Source organism: Cetorhinus maximus, chromosome 31 (assembly GCF_964194155.1).
Source record: "Cetorhinus maximus chromosome 31, sCetMax3.hap1.1, whole genome shotgun sequence".
Taxonomy (NCBI): domain Eukaryota; kingdom Metazoa; phylum Chordata; class Chondrichthyes; order Lamniformes; family Cetorhinidae; genus Cetorhinus; species Cetorhinus maximus.
Window position 1 is genome coordinate 3,213,670 of NC_135909.1, and position 22,251 is coordinate 3,235,920.

The window sequence follows — 22,251 nt, forward strand, 5'->3', positions numbered from 1 at the left end:
TACCTACCCTTTTCTGCTACCTCCTCAAAGAATTCAATTAGATTGATCAGACTTGATCTTTCCTTTTGGAATATGTTCTCATTATGTTTTTAAATTATATTTTGGGTTTCCAGATGTTTCTCTGTTCCATCTTTGAGTAAGGATTCTGTTATTCTTCCCTCTGACATTAAGCCAACTGGTCTCTAGCACCCTGGACTTAAGTTTATCGCATTGTTAAATATACGAATCATTTCAGTTGTCTGCTAGTCCTTGGGTGCCACTCGCTTTTCGAATGAATTTTTATGCGCATTTCAGTGTCTCTGCTACCTTGTTGGAAACTGTTGTTAATATGCGTGGATGTAATCCAACCGGACCAGGGACTGTTTTGAGGCGATATTTAGTTAACTGGAAACCATACCTCTTACAGATTGTTCAGTCCTTACGGAGCTGCGCTCAGGCCTTCCAGAGGAGTCCATCGAAATGCCTGCAAAATAGGGGCAATATTTAGATGATTGGACCCTGTACCTTTTTAATGACGTTGACACACCAGAGGGCACGGTTAACCCCACGGTGACCAAAGACAGAACCTTACAGCACAGAAACAGGTCATTCGGCCCATCTGCTCAATGCTGGTGTTTCTGCTCCACACGAGCCTCTTCCCGCCCCTTCTTTGTTAACGTCTTGTCAATTACATTGTTACGGTTAAGAGAAGCAGGCGATGGGTATTAGTTGTCTTCGAGTACGTATAAATAGGGAATAGATTTGTTAGGTTTCCTTTAAAAGTTTTGTCCATTTGTTTCAGTGCCCCTTTTTGGAGCTGTCAATTAGTTAATTTGTTTAGTTGTTGTACTCAAAAGTGTAAAAAATGGAATAGCTGGGACACTAGGTTGTGTGGGAGGAAAGCTAGGATATTGAACAGGTCAATAAACTCAATATATGGAAAGCTCTGTGTCTTGGTTTCGGTTTCACCAAGCCGCATGGATCCTGTTAACACTCTGCATCTCACCCCATCAACGTATCCTTCTATTCCTTTCTCTCTCATGTGTTTACCCAGCTTCCCCTTAAGTGTATCTACACTATTCACCTCAACCACTCCTTGCGGTAGCGAATTCCCCATTCTCTCCACTCTCTGGGCAAAGATGTTTCTCCTGAATTCCCGATCAGATTGATCAGGCAGATATCTTAGATTGACGGCCCCCTCCCTCCCTCACAAGAGGAAACTCGTTCTCTTTTTTCTTTCGTCTGTACTTTCTCCGGTGCCTCCATATCATTTTTTTTAATAATATGGAGACCAGAACATTCACAGTAACTCCAAGTGTGGTCTAACTGAAGTTTGAGACAATTTTCACGTCACTTCTTTATTTTTCAATTCTATCGCTCCAGAAACGAACCCGTGTTTTATGCTTTTATGACCTTATGAACTTGGGTTGCTATTTTTAGCGATTTATTTTTGGAGCAGTATTTTGGCTCTGACCTCTGTTGCATCAACCGCAATTCCAATTTTGGTTGAATCCGCAAATTTTAAAAATTGTACTTCCAATGCACGAGGCCAAATGCTTTGTTCAAATAGTGAAGAACCGTGATTATTCTTTATATTACTTTGGGTTTCTAGATGTTCCTCTGTTACATCCTCCATTCAGGATTTCATTACCTCTCCTACCTCCGACTTTAAGCTAACTGCTTGTTAGCAAGCGGGGCTTGTTCCATCTTCCTTTTTAAATATACAAATCACGTTAGCTGTCTGCTAGTCCTCTGGGACTATTCTCTTTCCTGATGAATTTTTAAAATATAAATATAAAACCTCTCAGCTACCTCTTCCCAAACTGCAGTTGCTCTGCGTGGATGCAATCCACCCAGAGCAGGGATTGTTTAGAGGCTGTATTTAGTTGAGTGGAAACCTTACCTCTTGTAGAGGATTCAGATTTTATAGAGCTGGTCTCCATTCTTCCAGAGATGTCCGACATGCCTGCAAAGTAGGGGCAAGATTTAGATGATTGGATCCTGTATCTTTTTAACCATGTTCACACACAAGGGTGCTCAGTTATGCTTAGTGCTGTGCAGCTACATCAAAATTTCAGCAAAGGAACAGGCCATTCGGCCCATCTACTCTGTGGTATTTCCGCTCCACACGAGCTTCCTCCCCCCACCCCTCCCCCATCACCATGTCCTTCTGCTCCTTTCTCCCCCGTGTGTTTATCCAGCTTCCCCCTTAAACGGATCTATACACCTCAACCACCCCCTGTGGGGGCGAGTTCCACATTCTCCCCACCCCCTGGGTAAAGAAGTTTCTCCTGAATTCCCGATTGGATTTATTATAGTGACTGTCTTATAGTTCTGGTCTCACTTGCAAGTGGAAAAATCTTCTCTACGTCTACCCTTTCAAACAATTTTAAAGACCTCAATCAGGTCACCCCTCCCTTCTTTTCTCTAGAGAAAACAGCCCCAGCCAGTTCAATCTTTTCTGATGCGTTATCATCTCTTAGTTGTGGTATCGTCCTTATAAATCCTTTTTGCGCCTTCTCCAGTGCCTTTTTTTTTATATAATATGGAGACCAGAACTGTTCACAGGAACTCCCAAATGTGCTCTAACTGAGGTTCGATACAAGTTTAACATCACTTCTCTGCTTTTCAATTCTGTCCCCCCAGCAATGAATCCCAGTGTTTTGTTTGTGTTTTTACAGCCTTATTAACCAGTGTCGATATTTCTAGTGATTTGGGAATCTGTAGCCCCAGATCCCTCTTGTATGTTATTGCCGATTCTTGGAATGGCGAATAACAGTGATCCCAGCAACGAGCTTTTTGCTAGTCTACCCAAGTACCTTTAACCCCATACTCTGTTTTCTGTTTTGGCGTCAGCGTGTTGTCAATTCCACTGTTTACCATGGCCCCCTGCACCCCACATGCTCTGACCTTAGTCGCGAGCCTACTTCTCGAAGGCCCTTTTGAAGATCTAAATATATTACATCTACCACGTTACCCTGTTTGTTCCTTCTTCAAAGAATTCAATAAGGATGGTCAGGCATGATCTTCCCGTTAGAAAGCTGTCTAGTATATTTTTGATTTCTTAGCTGTTTCTCCACGACATCTTTGAGTAAAGATTCCATTATCTTATTCACCATTGAAATTAAGCTCTTTGGTCCTATAGTTGCCTGAAGTATTCCATCCCCCTTTTTAAATATACGAATCACTTTAGCTGTCCTCTGTTGCTAGTTCCTTTGCTAATGAATTTTTAATGTGCATTTCACAGTGTTTCTGCTACCTGTTCCCAAGCTGCTTTTAATTTATGTGGATGCAATCCATCCGGATCAGGGATTATTTTGGGGCGATATTCAGTTAATTGGAAACCGTACCTCTTGCAGATTGTTCAGACCTTATGGAGCTCTGCTCTGGCCTTCCAAAGGAACCCATCAACGTGCCTGCAAAATAGGGACAATATTTAGAGGATTGGATCCCGCACCTTTTCAATGATGTTCACACACCAGGGAGCTCGGTTCCTCCAGTGGTGACCAATGACATCGAATTTACAGCACAGAAACAGACCACTCGGCCCATCTGCTCCGTGCTGGTGTTTATGCTCCACTCTAGCCTCCTCCCAGCCCCTCTTCATCTCCTCCCAATCAACATATCATTCTATTCCTTTCCCCCTCATGTGTTTATCCAGCTTCCCCCTTAAACGTATCTATACTATTCACCTCAACCACTCCCTGTGGGAGCGAGTTCCACATTCTCTCCACTCTCTGGGTGAAGGAGTTTTTCGCAAATTCCTGACTGGATTTATTAGTGACTGTCTTATACGTATAACCTCTAGTCTCGACTTGCCTACAAGAAGAAACATGTTCTTTTTATCCTGCACCTTCCCCAGTACCCTGATATCCTTTTTATAATAGAACTGTTCACAGTAACTCCAAGTGTGGTCGAACTGAGGTTTGATACAAGTTTAACATCACTTTTCTACTTTTCAATTCTATCCCTCTAGAAACGAACCCTAGTGTTTTTGTGCTTTTGTAGCCTTATTAACCGGTGTCGATATTTTTACTGATTTGAGAGTCTGTATCCCCAGATCCCTCTGTTCCTCCCTCCCATTTACACTCTTCAGTATACTTCCGACCAAAATGCACCGTCTTGCACTTATCGACATTGAAACTCATTTGCTAATTACATACCCATTCTGCAAGTTTAAGCCTTAATGAATTTTGTCGCTTTCTTCCTCAGTATTAATGATTCTCCCCAATGTGATTTTGTCTGTGAATTCCCCTGCCTTCTACCAGTTTGAGTAAATCCCTACTCTCTGTCGTCTGTTTTACAGCCAGGTTGATATCCATTCTAATACCACATAATTCCACATGTTCGAACCTTAATCCACTAACAATGCCTTATGGAAGGCCCTTGGAAAAAAAATATAAATATATTGCATCTACTATGTTACCCATATATACCCTTTCTGTAGAGGTTACCACCTTCAATAAGATTAAGAAAGCATGATCTTCCCCTTTTGAAATTTTCCCTGTTTACTCTTGGTTATATATTTGTTTCCTTGATGTAGGGATTCAATTATCTTACCAACGACATTAAGCTAACTGATCTATAGCTCGCTTGTTCTAGCTTCCATTTTAAATGCAGGAATCGTTTCAGATTCTGGCCAGGCCCCTGGCACTATTCCTTTTTCTAATGGCTTTGTATACTTATGTATTTTGGTTTATCCTTTTATGGGATGTGGGCATTGCTGGCTAGGCCCGCATTTATTGCCCATCCCTAATTGCCCTTGAGGAGCTGGTGGTGGGCCACCATCTTGAACCGCTGCAGTCCCTGTGGTGTAGGTACACCCACAGTGCTGTTAGGGAGGGAGTTCCAAGATTTTGACCCAGCAACAGTGAAGGAACGGCCGATATATTTCCAAGTCAGGATGGTGAGTGGCTTGGAGGAGAACTTGCAGGTGGTTGTGTTCCCATGTGTCTGTTGCCCTTCTCCTTCTAGGTTTGGAAGGTGCTGTCGAAGGAGCCTTGGTGAATTCCTGCAGTGCATCTTGTAGATGGTACACACTGCTGCTACTGTATTACACAGTGAGTCGGTGGTGCAGGGAGTGAATGTTTGTGGATGTGGTGCCAATTAAGTGGGGCTGCTTTGTCCTGGATGGTGTCGAGCTTCTTGAGTGTTGTGGGAGCTGCACTTATCCAGGCAAGTGGGGAGTATTCCATCACACTCCTGACTTGTGCCTTGTGGATGGTGGACTATGGCTAGTCCAGTTCAGTTTCTGGTCAATGGTAACTCTTAGGATGTTGATAGTGGGGGATTCAGCGATGGTAACGCCATTGAACATCAAGGGGTGATGGTTGGATTCTCTCTTGTTGGAGATGGTCATTGCCTGACACTTGTGCGGCGTGAATGTTACTTGCCACTTGTCAGCCCAAGCCTGGATATTGTCCAGGTCTTGCTGCATTTGGACATGGACTGCTTGGGTATCTGAGGAGTCGCGAATTGAAATCTGAATCCCGAGCAGTCATCTGCAAACGTCCCCATTTCTGACCTTAGACTGTTATTTATCTCCACACTTCTCTCATTATGCGTGGACCTATCTGGAGCAGGCCATTTTGTGGGCAATACTAAGATAATCGGAAATGATGCTCTGCCACTGAGCAGCCATGCTCAAAGTCACTGTGAGTGTGGCTGTCGACCTGGCTGAAAAGCATGAGGAGCACTCGGATGTTTGGAACGTACAGTTACGTTGGGACACCTAGAGGCTCCGTCACTCCAATGGTGTCCAACAACATGACCAAATACTATGGGGCAACATCCAATTGCTTGTAACCCCTAACTTTAGAGCGATTTTCAGACTTTAGGGAGCCCTGATCTGATCGTAAACTAGTGTTCCACAGCTGACCTGAAAGACATGGGCAATATTTAGACGATCGGAACTCGCACTGTTTGAACCCCATTCAGATACTTGGCAATGGGCCCATAGACGCCATACAGAGGCGTCCGACAACCTGCCAGAAAAACAGGGGGCAGTGCTTAATCAAGGGAAACACGCAACATTTGCAACTTGCTCATACGCCTAGGAGTCAGAGTCATTACAGCACAGGAGGAGGCCATGCGGCCCATCGAGTCCATGCTGGCGCTCTGCACACCGATCCAGTCAGTCCCGTTTCCCTGTCCTATCCCTGCAAGTTTATTTCCCTCGAGCGCCCGTCCAATTTCCTTTTGAAATCGTTCATCGTCTCCGCTGCCACTCCCCCTCGTGGGCAGCGAGTTCCAGGTCATTCCCACTCGCGGTGTAAAAAAAATGTTCTTCCCCCGGTCCTTGTCCCATCAGCCAATGGGAGCAGCTTTTCTTAGTCTACCTTATCCAAACCTGCCATCGTCTTGCCCACCTCTATCAAATCCTCCCCCTCAATCTCCTTTGCCCCAAGGAGAACAGGCCCAGCTTCTCCAACCCCCTCACCCCTGTCGCTAAAACCCCCTCATCCCTGGGACCGTTCTGGTCAATCTCCTCTGCACCCCCTTAACTCTTTATTTAATTTTAACTCTGCATCTAACCATCCCCAACCCACCTACCCACCCACCCACCACCCTCCACAACCCCGATCCTACCCTGGGAGTGTTTGATGGGGACAGTGTAGAGGGAGCTTTACTCTGTATCTAACCCCGTACTGTACCTGTCCTGGGAGTGTTTGATGGAGACAGTGTAGAGGGAGCTTTACTCTGTATCTAACCCCGTGCTGTACCTGTCCTGGGAGTGTTTGATGGGGACAGTGTAGAGGGAGCTTTACTCTGTATCTAACCCCATGCTGTACCTGTCCTGGGAGTGTTTGATGGGGACAGTGTAGAGGGAGCTTTACTCTGTATCTAACCCCGTACTGTACCTGTCCTGGGAGTGTTTGATGGAGACAGTGTAGAGGGAGCTTTACTCTGTATCTAACCCCATGCTGTACCTGTCCTGGGAGTGTTTGATGGAGACAGTGTAGAGGGAGCTTTACTCTGTATCTAACCCCGTGCTGCACCTGTCCTGGGAGTGTTTGCTGGGGACAGTGTAGAGGGAGCTTTACTCTGTATCTAACCCCGTGCTATACCTGTCCTGGGAGTTTTTGATGGGGACAGTGTAGAGGGAGCTTTACTCTGTATCTAACCCTGTGCTGTACCTGTCCTGGGAGTGTTTGATGGGGACAGTGTAGAGGGAGTTTTACTCTGTATCTAACCCTGTGTTGTACTTGCCCTGGGAGTGTTTGATGGGGACAGTGTAGAGGGAGCTTTACTCTGTATCTAACCCTGTGTTGTACCTGTCCTGGGAGTGTTTGATGAGGACAGTGTAGAGGGAGCTTTACTCTGTATCTAACCCTGTGTTGTACCTGTCCTGGGAGTGTTTGATGGGGACAGTGTAGAGGGAGCTTTACTCTGTATCTAACCCTGTGCTGTACCTGTCCTGGGAGTGTTTGATGGGGACAGTGTAGAGGGAGTTTTACTCTGTATCTAACCCTGTGTTGTACTTGCCCTGGGAGTGTTTGATGGGGACAGTGTAGAGGGAGCTTTACTCTGTATCTAACCCTGTGTTGTACCTGTCCTGGGAGTGTTTGATGGGGACAGTGTAGAGGGAGCTTTACTCTGTATCTAACTCTGTGTTGTACCTGTCCTGGGAGTGTTTGATGGGGACAGTGTAGAGGGAGCTTTACTCTGTATCTAACCCCGTGCTGTACCTGCCCTGGGAGTGTTTGATGGGGACAATTGTTGATTTTAACTGGGAAAGCGTTTTATTTACTCGAATCTTTAGAAGAGGAAAACCGAAGTTAAGGTGAAGACCTACTAGATGTGTCCAAATCTTCCGGCTCATTAGCTTGCAGTGGCTGGGTTGCTGCTGGCCAGGGGCTTTGAATTAAGCTGCTAGTGAGTGGGCGGTTTGGAGTGCTGGAGTACACTTGGTAAGGCTGCGTGTTGCGTGATGTGTTGACACGTCTATGCAAGCTGGAAGGCTGGTTTTGGAACGAGGACTGTAGCTGGAGAGAAACAGGGGAGAGAAAGAAGAAGAGTTTAGCCGCACAGTAGCAAAAGCATCTTCAAAAAAATAATCTTGTGGTGACAGACGGGGCAAAACTCTGCCATCTACCAAACAATCCCCATCCCCGAGATTCCCCTTCCCCGAAATTCCCCAATAATCCCCCATCCCCGAGATTCCCCGATAATCCCCATCCCCAATAATCCCCCATCCCCGAGATTCCCCGATAATCCCCATCCCCAATAATCCCCGAGATTCACCTTCCCCGAAATTCCCCGATAATCCCCCATCCCCGAGATTCCCCGATAATCCCCATCCCCAATAATCCCCCATCCCTGAGATTCACCTTCCCCGAAATTCCCCGATAATCCCCCATCCCCGAGAATCCCCATCCCCAATAATCCCCCATCCCCGAGATTCACCTTCCCCGAAATTCCCCGATAATCCCCATCCCCAATAATCCCCCATCCCCGAGATTCAACTTCCCCGAAATTCCCCGATAATCCCCCATCCCCGAGATTCCGAGGTTCTCCATCCCCGAGATTTCCCCCCCACCGCAAAATCAGGAATGTTGGGCCTGGCTCCTGGGAACGTGGGGGTTCCCGGATTTGAAGGCTGCGATGTCAACTTGTCCTTGTTCCACAGAGGGTGGGTCTTTGAATCCCTATCCCTGTGATTTCCCATCACCAAGGTTCCCCATCCCTGATGTTCCCCAGCTCCGTGAATCCCCAACCCCGAGAATCTCCGAGATTCCTCATCCCTGAGGTTCCCCATCCCCATGAATCCCCGGAATTCCACAACCCCGACGTTCTGCAACCCCAAGACTCCCCATCCCCAAGACTCCCCATCCCCGAGATGCTCCGACCTTCCCCTAACTGGGAGCTTAGGGCCCCCAGGCAGCTGAAGGCACGGCCGCCAATGGTGGAGCGATGGGAAATCGGGGGGTGCACGAGAGGCCGGAATTGAAGGAGTGGAGAGATCTCGGAGGGTTGTAGGGGCTGGAGCAGGTTACAGAGATAGGGAGGGTTGTAGGGGCTGGAGGAGGTTATAGAGATAGGGAGGGTTGTAGGAGCTGGAGGAGGTTACAGAGATAGGGAGGGATTGTAGGGGCTGGAGGAGGTTACAGAGATAGGGAGGGATTGTAGGGGCTGGAGGAGGTTACAGAGATAGTGAGGGTTGTAGGGGCTGGAGGAGGTTACAGATATAGGGAGGGTTGTAGGGGCTGGAGGAGGTTACAGAGATAGGGAGGGGTGTAGGGGCTGGAGGAGGTTACAGAGATAGGGAGGGGTGTAGGGGCTGGAGGAGGTTACAGAGATAGGGAGGGCTGTAGGGGGCTGGAGGAGGTTACAGAGATAGGGAGGGGTGTAGGGGCTGGAGGAGGTTACAGAGATAGGGAGGGTTGTAGGGGCTGGAAGAGGTTATAGAGATAGGGAGGGTTGTAGGGGCTGGAGGAGGTTACAGAGATAGGGAGGGGTGTAGGGGCTGGAGGAGGTTATAGAGATAGGGAGGGTTTTAGGGACTGGAGGAGGTTACAGAGATAGTGAGGGTTGTAGGGGCTGGAGGAGGTTACAGAGATAGGGAGGGATTGTAGGGACTGGAGGAGGTGACAGAGATAGGGAGGGATTGTAGGGGCTGAAGGAGGTTAGAGAGAGAGAAGGGAGGCCGCGAGGACGCCATGGAGAGATTTGAAAATGCCGGTGAGAACTTTATAAGTGTGCAAAGCGTCGTGTGCAGGGAAAGACATAAAGGGAAATAGGGCTGAGGGTGTGCTCGGTGATGGGGATGGGGTCAGGTCTGTGCCCAGGGACTGTAACTAGGCAGCTGGGTGCTGAGTATCTGGACTGGCATTCTCAGTGTGCCTCTCAACACACCGCTAGCGTGGTACTGAGCCCGATGGGACGGAGCTACCCGGGGGAGAGGATAGTCGAATCAGCAGACCTTGGCCCACAGGGCTGCAATGCTTGGGGGGAATATCAGTCAACATTCCCAAATCCTGCCCACCGACTCCTGCTCGAAAGTGAATTGTGATTCCACACTAAGTCGAATAGGCACGTGTAAAGTAACATCAGAGGGACCCCGTGCAATCATAGGGTCAAGGAAGAGCGTTGCCTGTATTCAATAACCCCCAGCGTCAGCTTGGCTGGCCATTCTCCCAGCAGCCTGAACCCCCTTCCCTTCTGCCCCGACTCCCTCGCCCAACCAATATGTGACCCCAGCGCTGAGTTTACTCACAAGAGGCTGCTCCCTCAGCTGTTGTCGGTTTCCCTGAGTCGATGAGCGCTCTGGGGGCCAGAAACCTCCCCAGATCCACTGCAGGTAGCTGGCGAGCACAATGACGCAGAGAAAGGTGAAGTTGGTGGCCACTCCAATGATGGCGGACGTGACGGGGAAGCAGTACAGGATGTACCTACAAGGTGGGGGGAGCGGAAGAGAGCCCGAGCGAGTCGGGCAAGAGGGAAAGATGGGAACAGAAAATGGCCAGTGGGGGGAAAGGAGAGAATGAGTGTAGGAGACACAGACCGAGACGGAGGGAGGGAGACACAGACGGTGGGGAGGGGGACAGAGGGGGTGGTGGGGAGGGAGAGAGTGGGGAGGGAGAGAGTGGGGAGGGAGAGAGGGGGGAGGGAGAGAGGGGGGAGGGAGAGAGGGGGGAGGGAGAGAGGGGGGAGGGAGAGAGGGGGGGAGGGAGAGAGGGGGGAGGGAGAGAGGGGGGAGGGAGAGAGGGGGGGAGGGAGAGAGGGGGGGAGGGAGAGAGGGGGGGAGGGAGAGAGGGGGGGAGGGAGAGAGGGGGGGAGGGAGAGAGGGGGGGAGGGAGAGAGGGGGGGAGGGAGAGAGGGGGGGAGGGAGAGAGGGGGGGAGGGAGAGAGGGGGGGAGGGAGAGAGGGGGGGAGGGAGAGAGGGGGGGAGGGAGAGAGGGGGGGAGGGAGAGAGGGGGGGAGGGAGAGAGGGGGGGAGGGAGAGAGGGGGGGAGGGAGAGAGGGGGGGAGGGAGAGAGGGGGGGAGGGAGAGAGGGGGGAAGGAGAGAGGGGGGAAGGAGAGAGGGGGGAGGGAGAGAGGGGGGAGGGAGAGAGGGGGGGAGGGAGAGAGGGGGGAAGGAGAGAGGGGGGAAGGAGAGAGGGGGGAGGGAGAGAGGGGGGAGGGAGAGAGGGGGAGGGAGAGAGGGGGGAGGGAGAGAGGGGGGAGGGAGAGAGGGGGGAGGGAGAGAGGGGGGAGGGAGGAGAGGAGGGGGGAGGGGGAGGGGGAAAGGGAGACGGGGTGGGGACGGGGAGGGAGGAAGGGAGGAGGATGGGGGAGGGGGAGGGAGGGAGAGAGCAGATTTAGCAATGTCCGTCATCTCCTTACATGCCAGCTTCTTGTTGCCCTCTCTCCCTGTGTTGTGGCTTCCACAAGGAGCAGCTCAGTTTCCAAGGATCTGTCTCCAGCCTCCAGGACTGGGTGCGTTTTCACTGTGAGGACAGCCATCAGGAGCAGGGAGTCAGGCCCCTCACCGCCCGAGGGTAGGGGATGGTGTGTGGAGGCTGTGGGAGTAGCCCTGTTACTGCCACAGACTGGGATCTGCAAATCACAGGCCAGAAATCATGCTCATGGGGCATGTACCTGGCCAATGGAGGTTTGTGCTATGGAGTCTGGTTCTGCACTGTAACCGTATCCTCCGATAGTCTTAGCATGTTCGAGGTCCCAGGGAAGTGGGCGTGGGTAGTTCTCTGTGCCCCAGGGCCAATGTTCTACCCTCCTACTGATTACAGAATCACAGAATGGTTACACTGCACGAGGCCATTCAGCCCATTGTGCCTGTACCGGCCTTCTGATTGAGGATTTCACCCAGTGCCATTCTCCTGCCTTCTCCAGCAACCCTGCAGATTGTTTCTTTTCAAATAATCATCCAATTCCCTTTGTGAAAGCCTCGATTGAACCTGCCCCCACCACACTCTGAGGCAGAGCATCCCAGACTCGCTGTGAGATAAAGTTTCTCCTCCTGTCGCTTTTGCTTCTTTTATCAATGACTTCAAATCTGTGCCCACTCGTTCTCGATCCTTTCGCAAGTGGGAACAGTTTCCCCCCTATCGACTCTGTCCAGACCCCTCACGGTTTTGAACACCTCTTATCAAATCCCCTCTCGGCCTTCTCCTCTCCAAGGAAAACAGTCCCAACGTCTCCAATCTTTCCTCATAACTGAAGTTCCTCATCCCTGGAACCATTCCCCTGAATCTTTTCCGCACCCTCTCCAGTGCTTTCACATCCTTCCTACAGTGCGGTGCCCGGGACTGGACACAATACTCCAGCTGAGGCCCAACGAGTGACTGATACAATCTCAACATAACCTCCATGCCCCTATTAATAAAGCCTAGGATACTGTACGCTTTATTAACTGCTCTCTCAACCTGCCCTGCCACCTCCAATAGTTTATGCACATATACACCCAGGTCCCTCTGCTCCTGCACCCCCTTTAGGGTTGTAGCCTTTATTTTATACTGTGTCTCCATGTTCTTCCGACCAAAATGTATCAGCTCACATTTCTCCGCGTTGAACTACATCTGCCACTTGTCTGCCCATTCCACTAACCGGTCCGTGTCATTTTGAAATTGTACGCTACCCTCCTCAGAGTCCACGCAAATCTTGCAGTTGTTCCCTGTACACCAAAGTCTAGATAGATCATTAATATACATCAGGAAAAGCAAGGGTCCCAACACTGATCCCTGGGGAACTCCACTACAAACCTTCCTCCAGCCCGAAAAACATCCATTAACCACTACGCTCTGTTTCCTGTCACTCGGCCAATTCTGTATCCATGTCGCTACTGCTCCTTTTAATCCAGGAGCTATAACTTTGCTCACAAGTCTGTTGTGTGGCACCGTATCGAATGTCTTTTGGAAGTCCATGTACATCACGTCAACCGCATTGCCCTCATCAACCCTCTCTGTTACCTCATCAAAAATCTCCAGCCAGTATGACTTTCCTCTTAAGAAATCCATGCTCACTCTCATTAGTTAACCCACATTTGTCCATGTGACTATTAATTTTATACCGAATTAGAGTTTGTAGAGGTTTACACCCACCACCGAAGTTAAACTGACTGGTCTGTAACTGCTGGGCTTATCCTTGCACACTTTTTTGAACAAGGGTGTAACCTTTGCCATTCTCCAGTCCTCTGACATCACCTAAGTCTGAATCTAAGGAAGACTGGAAAATTGTGGCCAGTGCCTACGCAATTTCCACTCTCACTTCCCTCAGTATCCTTGGACGCATCTCATCCAGTCCCAGTGCCCTATCCACTTGACGTACAGACAGCCTATCCAATGCCACCTCTTTATCAATTTTAAACCCTTCTAAGTGACTGAATTTCCTCCCCTGTCACCATGACCTGGTTAGCACCTTCTTCCTTGGTAAAGACTAGGGCAAAGTATTCACTGGATACCTCATCCATGCCCCTTGCCTCCATGTGTGTTGGTTCCTAATCGGTCCTAATCCTCCTTTAAACCACCCTTATACTATTTATATGCCTATAGAAGACTTTGGGATTCCCTTGTCTGTTAGCTGCCAGTCTCTTCTCATACTCCCTCTTTGCTTCTCTTATTTGCTTCTTCACCTCCCCTCTGACCTCCTGTAGTCAGCTTGGTTCTCAATTATATTTTCTACCTGACATCTGTCATAAGCACACTTTTTCTTCTTTATCTTAATAGCTACCTCCTTTATCATCCAGGGAACTCTGGAGTCGTTACCCTACCTTACCCTTTCGAGGGAATATACCTTGACTGTGCCCGAACCATCTCTTCTCTGAAGGTAGCCCATCGTTCAGCTACCATTTTTCCTGCCAACCTTTGGCTCCAATTTATTTGGCCCAGATCTGTTCTTACCCCATCGATGTTGGTTTCCCCCCCACCCCGTCAACTTTCCTTACTCTGGATTGTTATTTGTCCTTTTTCATAGTCAGCCTAAACCTTACGATACAATGATCAGTGTCCCCTAAATCTTCTCCCGCTGACACTCGATTAAAAGACCCACCTCCCAAAAAAAAATAGAATAACCAGTCGCTAATCCCATTGGCAATTCGTGTGATCTTACTGTGCACAAAATGGCTGCTGATGGTACCTGCATGTTCAGTGTTGAGCACCAAGCGAACTTAGGTTGAACTTAAGTTCGCTTTCACCCACCCCACCAGATCCCACAATGTTCCCACCAGCACCACCCACCCTGCCCCGCAACCCCACATGGGGGTCCCTGAATGCGCCAAGCACACTGCCACCACCTCATTCCCAAGCACAAGCTGTTTGACTGTGTGTGGCTTCACAATGGTGGTGCCTAACTCATCCCCTGCCTGAGGGCTCAACGCAAGAGGTCATTGTGCTGTGGTGTGGTGTTGGCAGTGGTGGGGAGGAAGCCTTGGCAGATTGGGCGGGGGAGAGAGAGATGGGCAAATGTGTGGCCCAGGAGGAGGTGAAAAGCTCGTTTGAGCTGATAACTAGAAAGACTTGCATTTCTATAGCACCTTTCACCACCACGGGGCGTCCCAAAGCATTTTACAGCCAGCGAAGTGCTTTTTGAAGTGTAGTCAACTCATGCAATGTAGGAAAAGCAGCAGCCAATTTGCACACAGCAAGATCCCACAAACAGCAATGCGATTAATGACCCAGATCACCTGTTTTTAGTGATGTTGGTGGAAGGATAAACATTGGGCCCCAGGACACCGGGGAGAACCTGATCTTTCCAATAGCGGCCGTGTGAGATCTTTTACGCTCACCTGAGGGGGGCAGACGGGGACCTCGGTTTGAAATCTCATCCAAAAGACGGCGCCTCTGACAGTGCAGCCGTCCCTCAGCGCTGGAACTGGGACTGTCAGCCTGGGTGTTTCTGCTTAGGTCTCTGGAGTGGGGACTTGACCCCCCCACAATTTCTGACTCTGAGGCGAGAGGGAGAGACAGACAGAGATACCCATGGAGGCAACGACTGAAATAAGCTTTGAACCAGCAGTTAAAATTCTAACGCTGACTAATTCGCGTCTGTTCAGTGGAAGCGTAACCATGGCAACTGTGGCCTGGAGGAAGGTGGGGTGAGAGCAAGCCATCCCTAGCGGCAGCTCCTGTGACTTCTGCTGACTATAATTGGAAACGCATCATGGTGCAGAAGAGGCGATTCGATTCTTGCTTTCTGCAAACCACCAACCCCACCCCCTGCACTCCCACAAATGACCCCGAACAGGACACAGAAGTGGCAAAAACGCCATCGAGAAACACGCTCCCTCCCCCCCACCCACCCACCCACCCACCCCCCCGTCCTGATTACAGGCCAGATATTCCCTGCCACGCAGTGGGCGCTGGGAGTGGGAGGACATCGGGGCCCAGCCGCGATGCCCCACCCAGTCGAATAGCAGGGGGGGGCTAACCGCCCTTTACTCTTGGTCCCCGCGATCGCCGACCCGCAGTGAAAGCACCGGCCGCTGGGCCCTTTTTACCTGATGCCTGTGAAGTGCGCGTGGATCTGCAGCTGCGCCCTGTAAATCTCAATGCGTTTGGTCTGGATCTCGATCACGGCTCCGATCGTCGGTGTGTACTGCCCGGAGGAAAGAAGCAGACGGTCAGACCCCCTTTCGGACACGATAACTCGGAATTCAGTGGGGGTGGGGGGGGTAGGGGGAGTGGGGCCACTGTGGGTTCAAGCCTCACAGGCCAAAACAAAAAAAAAACACGAGCGCAGTCCGTCCAGGCCGACACTACCAGGGCCCGAGGGAACGCTGCGTCGCCGGACGCGGAGTCGAAACGAGGCCCCCCGGGATGTTCAACAGCATCCCCTCCGGCGGCCTCAAATCGCCGGCAGCCGGTCGTCCAATCATACTGTCGCTTGCGGGATCTTGCTGTGTGGCAAAATGGCTGCCGCGTTTCCTACATTACGGCAGTGAGCGCGCTTCGAAAAGCCCTTCGCTGGCTGTGAGGCGCTTTTTGGGGAGGGCGGAGAGGGGAGAGGGGGGTGGGTCGTCCTGAGGCGGCGGGAGGCGTTCCGGAAATGCGGGACTCCTGCCGTCGCCAACACTTGACTTAACCGAGATTTAACCGGGATTGGGTCAGGGAGGAGGGAGGCCGCACAAGGAGGCCGGCCGGAAAAAGCTGGGAACGTTCTCCTTCGTCTGGAGCGGGTTAAGAGGGAGATTTAATCGGGAGGTTTAAAATCACGGAGGGGCGGGGTTTGGATAGAGCGAATCAGGGGAAACTGTTCCCAGCGGCAGGAGGGTCGGTAACCAGAGGGGGACACAGATTGAGGAGAATCGGGACAAGAGCCAGAGGGGGAGATGAGGAGAATGTTTTTTTGACGCAGCGAGTTGCTGTGATCTGGAAGGCGCTGCCTGAAAGGGCGGCGGAAGCAGATTCAATAGGGACTTTCAAAAGGGGGAATTGGATAAATACTTATATAAGAAACGTGCGGGAATGAGGGGGAAAGAATAGCTGTTCCAGATGGGCCAAGTGGCCTCTGATTGAGCTGTAGGTGGGGGATAATGTTACCTAAGTTGGACGATGAGCACAAGCATTGAGTGAGGTTAAACACGAGGGGAGGGGAGGAGAAACAGGACCGATACTGACTTTCAGAGAAAGCCCGTGGTGGGTTTAAGTGGAGGGTGGGCGGGTGGAGGAGGGAGAGGTTCATGAAAAGCCGCTGAGAGAATTTAGCGCTCGCCCGGGCTCTGCGTTGGGGCAGAGTAAAGGTCTCATCTTCCTGACCGCAAATCGTGTCCAACCCAAAGACATACACACAGCGCAGGCATGTAGGCGCACTCAGAGAGAGCAGAGCTGGTGTTTCTCTCTCCCCTTTCCTTACCGAATCCTCCTGGTAGTCGGAGTATAGCTCAATCTCGACCACCTGGGTCTGCTCCACCAGCCCCGTGATGAAAAGCGGGGCGTACACCATCGTGTCCAGAGTCTGCAGCAACCACGATTTATAATGTAACATCGCCTGATGGGAGACAAGGCACAGGGCGGGTTACACGTGCCCTCTCGCCCGCACACGCGCCCTCTCGCCCGCCCACACGCCCTCTCGCCCGCCCACGCGCCCTCTCGCCCGCCCACGCGCCCTCTCGCCCGCCCACGCGCCCTCTCGCCCGCCCACGCGCCCTCTCGCCCGCCCACGTGCCCTCTCGCCCGCCCACGTGCCCTCTCACCCGCCCACGTGCCCTCTCGCCCGCACTCTCTCTCACACGTGGGCACAGACGCCAATATTTCTCCCTCAACCAACACCACAAAAAAAAAGCAAACCAGATGATATGGGTCATTATCACATGGCTCTTTGTGGGATCTTGTCTACTACACGACGACAGTGACTACACATCATAGAAATATTTCATTGGCCGTGAAGCGCTTCGAGCCTAAGGAATAGGAGCCGGGGAAGGCCATTCAGCCCCTCAAGCCTGCTGCACCACTCAATAAGATCATGGCTGATCGTCCCTGCCCTCGGCTACACCTTCCCGACCATTCCCCGAATTTCCAAGGCTCTGCATTCGAGGCACCCCCCACCATCCCCACCCCCACCCACCCGCCCCCCCACCAACCCCAAGGCTGTATAAACGCCCGTTTGCTGCCTTTTGCTTGCCGAGGGGACTCACCGATCTGGAGACGCTGGAGATCTCTCCGCCGCCCTTTGTGTAACACGCCATGCGCACCATGAACATTCCCAGGTTCTGATTGATGGGAGACTCCGGCATGAGGAGTCGGAGAGAGATTCGATAGGGCTGTCCGTACGTCATCACCTGGGGCAAAAAAAAAAGACAAAAAAATAAAAGTGGAAGGAAGGAAGGAAGGAAGCGTCGACGGGAAAAATCAAAGCCTCTCGTCTCCCCCCTCCCGCTGCTGTCGCGAGGACCCAGATTTCTCCACTGACCGGCACGGAACTTTCCGGAGCCTCACTGGAGCCGAGGCGAGGCACTGAGCTGATTTTAAAATGAGCGCTGGGTGCTTGCGGCCTGTTTGGCTGAAGGCTCGAGGAAACCGCTTTAGATTTCTCCCCCCACACTCCCCACACCCCCACAGGTGTCTGTCATGGCCACTGTCCCTGTTAAGCCGCTGGTTCGGACTGGCCGTCTCTGCATTGCCTTCATGAGGAACCCGTTATCGACCGGGACAGAGGTGGCATCTTCGAAGAGGCAAGTGTATATCTAGCAGCACCCCTCCCCCTCCCTCCCCCCCGCCCGCCTTCAGCTGCCTGAGGGCCCCCGAGCTCTGGAATTCCCTCCCTCAGCCTCTCCGCCTCTCTCTCTCTCTCTCTCTCTCCCCCCTTAAGATGCTCCTTAAAACCTGCGCGTCTCCAAGCAAACTCCGCTCGAAGGTGGCAAATTTTGTCTGATAACGCCCCGGGTCAGGTGCCCCGGGATGTTTTATTATCTTTACGGCACTATATAAATGCAAGTCATTGTTGTTTTTAAACACAGGCCTTAGGAACAGGAGTGAGGCCATTCGGCCCCTCGAGCCTGCTCCGCCATTCGATAAGATCGCGGCTGATCTGATTGTGGCTCCACTTTCCCGCCTGTCCCCCTTGATCCTCGACTCCCTCGTCGATCAAAAATCTGTCTTAACTCGGCCTTGAACGTATTCAGTGACCCAGCCCCCACTGCTCTCTGGGAAGAGAACCCCCACAGACGAACGGCCCTCAGAGAGAAACAAATGTCTCCTCGTCTCCGTCTTAAAAGGAAGACCCCCTTATTCTTAAACTGTGCCCCCCACGTTCTGGTCTCTCCCACAAGTGAAAATATCTTCCCGGTATCCACCTTATAGGAGGAGGCGGTGGCGTAGTGGTATTGTCGCTGGACTAGTAATCCAGAGATCCAGAGTAATGCTCTGGGGACCCGGGTTTGAGTCCCATCCATGGTGGAATTTGAATTCAGTAAAAATCTGGAATTAAAAAGTCTGATGATGACCGTGAAACCATTGTCGCTTGTTGTAAAAACCCATCTGGTTCACTAATGTCCCTTTAGGGAAGGAAATCTGCCGTCCTTCCCTGCATGTGACTCTCCAGACCCACAGCTATATGAACAAGGGCAATAAACGCTGGATGGACAAATAAATGATATGTTTCAAATAAGATCACCTCTCAGCTGTTCAACCTTTCTTCCGAAGATAAGCCCCTCATCCCAGGAATGAGTCGAGTGAAGCAATTTATATCTTTTTTTCAAATAAGGAGGTCAAACTGTATGTAGTTCTCCAGATGTGCTCCCACAGCTGCAGTAAAGCCTCCCTACGTTTAGATTCCATTCCCTTGCAATAAACATTCCATCTGCCTTCCTTTCTGACTTTGTGATTCTGACATCCAGATCCCTCCGTATCTCTCTCCATTTAAATAGTACACTGCTTTTCTATTCTTTCCTTCCCAAAGTGGACAAGTCCCCGCCCCCATTTTCCCCCACATTATGGTCCGTCTGCCAAATTTTTGCCCATTCACTTAACCTGTCCTCGTGTTCACACACGCGTGATTCACACGTGATCTTCTGGGTATCTGATTGTCCTGGAAATGAGGGGGAAAGTGTAAGGTGGGAGGGGGTGTGCGGTAAAGAATTTGCAAGAATCTTTCCCCTTATTGGCCCTGGGGGGGAGGGGTTCAGTCTCTGCAGTTTCTGTCCCTTCTGGGAATTCAGATGGACGCGGAAGGTCGAGAGTCGGTGGTGGGAGTAGGAAGTAGTTTGGTCATGATTCTCACGGCGTGACATCTGGCCCTCTCCTGCCCGGCAGTTTCTTAAGTCGGATTAAGGTACAAACATAAGAAGTGGAGGAGTAGGGCCATTCGGCCCCTCGAGCCTGCTTCGCTACCCAGTAAGATCACGGCTAATCTCCTACGACTCCGCTTTCCCACCCCCCCGACCCCCATCTCCCGATTCCTTCGGTACCCAAAAATCTCTCGGTCTCGGTCTTGAATCCGCTCGGCGACTGAGCGTCCACAGCCCCTCTGGGATGGAGAATTCCAAGACTCACCGCCCCCTGAGCGAATAAACGTCTCCTCACTGCAGGCCAAAATGGCCGACCCCTTTATACTGAGACCGTGCTCTGGACTCTGCTGCCTGGTGGGCGGGACATCGACTCTGTCAAACTCTCGAAGAATTTTAGACGCTTCAAGGAGCGGACAAGTTCATTCAAGACCGAGATAGATTTTGGATCCTGAGGGATAGGGCGAGACCGAGGCAGAAGACCTGCCATGATCTTCTGGAACAGCGAAGCAGGCTCGAGGGGCTGAATGGCCTTCTCCTCTTATGTTCTTCTAAGATAGCTGCCTTCTGTTTCCGTATTGTTGTTTTGGTAAATTAAATAAGATCTGATGTGATGCTATATCGCCCTCGATGACCAAAGCTCATGGAGCCATTGGGACAGTTAGATCCATATTACCATTGGCGCAGGGTAAGGGGAGATATCTGTGGCTATGGGGAGCTTTTTCTAATTTATTTGCTCACAGGAAGTAAGCGTCGCTGGCTGGGCCCAGCATTTATTGCCCATCCCTAACTGCCCCTTGAGAAGGTAGGGGTGAGCCGCCTTCTTGAACTGCTGCAGTTCCTGTAGTGTAGGTACACCCACAGTGCTGTTAGGGAGGGAGCTCCAGGATTTTGACCCAGCGACAGTGAAGGAACGGCCGATATATTTCCAAGTCAGGATGGTGGGTGGCTTAGAGGGGAACTTCCAGATGGTGGTGTTCCCATGTGTCTGCTGCCCTTGTCCTTCTAGATGGTAGAGGTCATGGGTCTGGAAGGTGCTGTCGAAGGAGCCTTGGTGAGTTGCTGCAGTGCATCTTGTAGATGGTACACACACTGCTGCTACTGTGCGTCGGTGGTGGAGGGAGTGAATGTTTGTGGATGGGGTGCCAATCAAGCGGGGCTGCTTTGTCCTGGATGGTGTCGAGCTTCTTGAGTGTTGTGGGAGCTGCACTCACCCAGGCAAGTGGGGAGTATTCCATCACACTCCTGACTTGTGCCTTGTAGATGGTGGACAGGCTTTGGGGAGTCAGGAGGTGAGTTACTCGCTGCAGTATTCCCAGCCTCTGACCTGCTCTTGTAGCCACAGTATTTATGTGGCTGGTCCAGTTCAGTTTCTGGTCAATGGTAACCCCCCCACAAGGTGTTGATACCCTGTCAGGGATGAACTGGGTGGCAAAGTAATCGGAAAGGTTGGATTGAGGTTGAAGGACATGGATGGGGCTGGCCTCCAAACTCACAGCTGTCTTCATCCCTCAGCTTGTGTGCAAAAGGCCAAACCCACTCGCTGGTTTGTCAGAGTCATCGAACTGCCTGTGGCCCTTACCTTCTCTCTTCTGTTTCGGAGCAGAGACACATTCCTGTGGGATAGGAGCAGAGCGGGTCCTCAGAGTTACAGTCCGTCCTGTCCAATGAGAGCAGAAAGGTCATCAGGTGCCAGCAGGCTTCACTGGGGTGGTGGGGGTTGTGGTGGCGGGGGGGGTGGGATTGTGGGGGGCGGGGGGAGCAGAGCGAAGGTAGTGTGGTTGGTGGGGTGGGTTTACCTGTAATTATAGTGGACTGGCGTGGTGAAGCTGACCGAGGGCATGTAACTATAGTAGAAGCTGCCATAAAGGAAGACCGACATCCAGATGAGCAGCAGGACCATGCTGACCAGGATCGCCGTCTGCAGGAGGGTCCGCTTCATCCGCAACATCAGCTCAGCCGCATGGTCCTGCATCCAGTTCAGATACTCGCTCATTCTCTCTCTCTCTCTCGCTCAGCCGCCTGCAAGGAGGAGAGAAGATCATTAAAAAACACGGCATTTTCTAGCGCCTTCCACAACCGCAGGGTGTAAAAAAGGTGCGGCGGGAGAGGGTTGGCGAGGGTGCGAGGGGGAGGTCAAGGGGGGGGGGGGAGAGAGAGGGGGGTAGGGGGAGAGAAAGAGCTGGGAGGGGAGGGTGAACGAGGAGGGGAGGGAGAATGAGGAGGGGGAGGGGAGGAGGAGGGAGGAGGGGAGGGAAGGGAGAGGGGAAGGAGGGAGGAGGGGAGGAGAGGAAAGGGAGAGAGGGGAGGGGGAGAGGGGGAGAGGGGAGGAGGGAGGGGAGAGGGGAAGGAGGGAGGGAGAGGGAGGGAGGGGAGAGGGGAAGGAGGGAGGGAGAGGGGAAGGAGGGGAGGAGAGGAGGGTGGAGAGTGGGGAAGGAGGGTGGGGAAGGAGGGAAGGCAAGGAGGGAGGGGAGGAGGGAGGGGAAGGAGGAGGCAAGGAGGGAGGGGAAGGAGGGAGGGAAGGAGGGAGGGAGAGGAGGAGGAAGGAGGGAGGGAAGGAGGGAGGGGAAGGAGGGAGGGAAGGAGGGGAGGGGAAGGAGGGAGGGGAGGAGGG

The 22,251-nt window shown here is 51.6% G+C and overlaps 1 protein-coding gene across 1 annotated transcript in view; it reads right to left on the reverse strand.

Moving 5' to 3' along the window:
• LOC144670462 (seipin-like) overlaps positions 1-21,643 on the reverse strand; it is a 32,915-nt gene extending 11,272 nt beyond the window's left edge. Inside the window, 11 exon segments of the mRNA XM_078532956.1 lie at positions 398-463; positions 1,883-1,945; positions 3,330-3,395; positions 7,775-7,964; positions 10,196-10,370; positions 15,414-15,511; positions 16,769-16,903; positions 17,550-17,693; positions 21,220-21,257; positions 21,260-21,297; positions 21,437-21,643. Of these exon segments, the coding sequence (XP_078389082.1) occupies positions 398-463; positions 1,883-1,945; positions 3,330-3,395; positions 7,775-7,964; positions 10,196-10,370; positions 15,414-15,511; positions 16,769-16,903; positions 17,550-17,693; positions 21,220-21,257; positions 21,260-21,297; positions 21,437-21,633 (1,210 nt within the window). The 5' untranslated portion in view covers positions 21,634-21,643.
• Positions 21,644-22,251: the final 608 nt, after the last annotated feature.